Genomic DNA, 2,177 nt, shown 5'->3' with positions numbered 1-2,177 from the left:
GACCCCATACTCGAGGTTGAACGCATTACACACGGCTCGCCAGGCCTCCTTCTTGAACCCGTTGTCAGCTCGTTTGCCGGAGTCAGCTTGGGCTTGTAGCTGCGTGACAAGAAACAAATCGCGGGCGTGCGACCAGGTGGCACGGCTGTCCTTCATTCCCAACGATGTTGCCATTTCGAATTGTTCTGAAAGAAAAGAAGAATCACGTGTCTGGCAAAAAGTGCCAATATTTTCACACAAAATGGAGTTTTCGTCGTTATTCAATAATTACTGATTTGAGATGTTTGCCCCCGCACAAAATGCCATTTTATCCTCCAACTGTTACCAGACGCGCTCTTAGACATTATTTAAGCCTGAGAAATTTTTAAACAATGAATTTAACCCTGGAATTGCCAAAAAAGGTGCAAAGCACAATACACTAAAACGTTAACATAAGCTTACCTCTCCTAAAATGAAACGATTGGAACAGGTTATCCGGACCATGTGTTGGAACTGTCCCACCGAATATTCTTGATATACATAACCTTGTAAAATTATACGTACCTGACCATAATAAATACCCTATCCGTACTGTATGTATCGAGGCATACACAGTTCAAGGTTAAAAAAGTGATAATAACCTTGTAAAATTATACGTATCTGACCATAATGAATACCCTATCCGCACTGTATGCATCGAGGCATACACAGTTCAAGGTTAAAAAAGTGATAATTAATTGGTCCTCAAAAATACAGTAAACTTGCTTGGAAAGTCGGCTTTTTGTATTAGAAGATATCTTGAAATGTAATAATTCAATTATGAAGTGAAAGCTTTGTTAACTGTAAGAATCACTTCGCAAAATGTGAAGTGAGTGGAGATATGCGAATTCTACGGTGACTGCTCCGAAAAAGTGATCATAAATTGGTCATTTATGTTAGGACAATTCGCTGCGCTGACAAAGCAAGTGAAACGGGTGTAGAGCGACTTAGAAACAAAATAAATCTCGGAGAGAAAGTGAAACGGGAGTAAAAGAGCCCAGAAGGGGAATTACTCGATTAGACACAAGGAGACAGGGCGCAAAAGAGAAGACGATGAGTGTCGCATGTTGGGAATCAATTTATGCTCTGCCAACGCGGAATAAGTTATGGCGGTTCAACGCATCAATCGCTTGATCAGGAAGATGGATATGAAGGAAGTTGAAGCCGCTTTGATTTCTACCACGCGTGCCGAGACGGATCCTGGTGTGTATGTGTGCGATGCCTCGCTTGAAGATTGGAAACGATATGTGAAATCCGAGCAACAAGCGCTGCTGTCGCGTGCAATGGCTTGGAACCATGGCAAGATTTACATTGTCGAATTGCCTGGAAGAATTCACGACAAGATCTTGGGCTCTCTAGACTTTGCTGTACTTTCTGCAACTGGTACGGGCGAGGAGCACTTACTATCCTGTCGATCAGTATTCGTTGACAATCTTGCGCACATCGAGCCGGATTCCAGCTTTGGTCCTGCCCCTGGTTTTGGCGCAACTCTGCCCCATGATTTGGCCTGGATGGAGTATCATACGTTGAAAGTGGAAGTTGGAGTGGCAAAAGGATGGCCACAATTGGATGCGAAAGCCGTTCAATGGAGCCAATTTCCTGGAGTGGAATACATTCTCCTCATCCGTCTTTCACCGGCTCTGGGAGACTACCAGTACAAGCTGCGTTCAGTGGATGGTGGCGCTCTAGTACCACCGGCTATGGTTGCGACACCGATTATGAATCCGACCAATGTGGTGTTGGATTCGCGCCGCCTTTTAGGGCTTCCTGCACTGGCACCGATTCCAGCTCGTTTCACTGCCCCCAATCTAACAATTGATTTGTTTCCGCTCGTGCAGAGGATTATAGCCCTTGCTAACGCGTAGTTGGAGCCACCTTGGAATGCACGAGTGCGTTTCATTTCGTTTCATTTGTACTTCGTTTGAAGTATATTAATGAATAATCATACTTCACATCGGAAATCGTGAATTATGTAAGACATGTAGGTAGCATCCGACATCGAACCGACACATTTCTGGATGGGGATTGGGTAACCGACATCAAGTCTCGTTTTGATTGGATGACCGATGTGAGAGGATTTCGATTGGGCGATCGTCCTGTCGTTTGTCAACATATCACGCACATAGCGTGATAGCACGATATGATTGGTCAAATATCAA

At 44.3% G+C, this 2,177-nt stretch overlaps 1 protein-coding gene across 1 annotated transcript; it reads left to right on the top strand.

Annotated features, from left to right (window-relative positions):
* Positions 1-1,124: 1,124 nt before the first annotated feature.
* Positions 1,125-1,883, top strand: H257_12541 (hypothetical protein; the record flags this gene model as incomplete). The annotated part of the gene is made up of 1 exon (XM_009839784.1): positions 1,125-1,883. One exon carries the CDS (start codon positions 1,125-1,127, stop codon positions 1,881-1,883), a length of 759 nt encoding a protein of 252 aa, XP_009838086.1.
* Between the last annotated feature and the right edge of the window lie 294 nt (positions 1,884-2,177).

This window comes from Aphanomyces astaci (assembly GCF_000520075.1).
Source record: "Aphanomyces astaci strain APO3 unplaced genomic scaffold supercont1.41, whole genome shotgun sequence".
Lineage (NCBI taxonomy): Eukaryota > Oomycota > Saprolegniomycetes > Saprolegniales > Verrucalvaceae > Aphanomyces > Aphanomyces astaci.
This window is presented reverse-complemented; position numbering and strand designations above follow the sequence as displayed.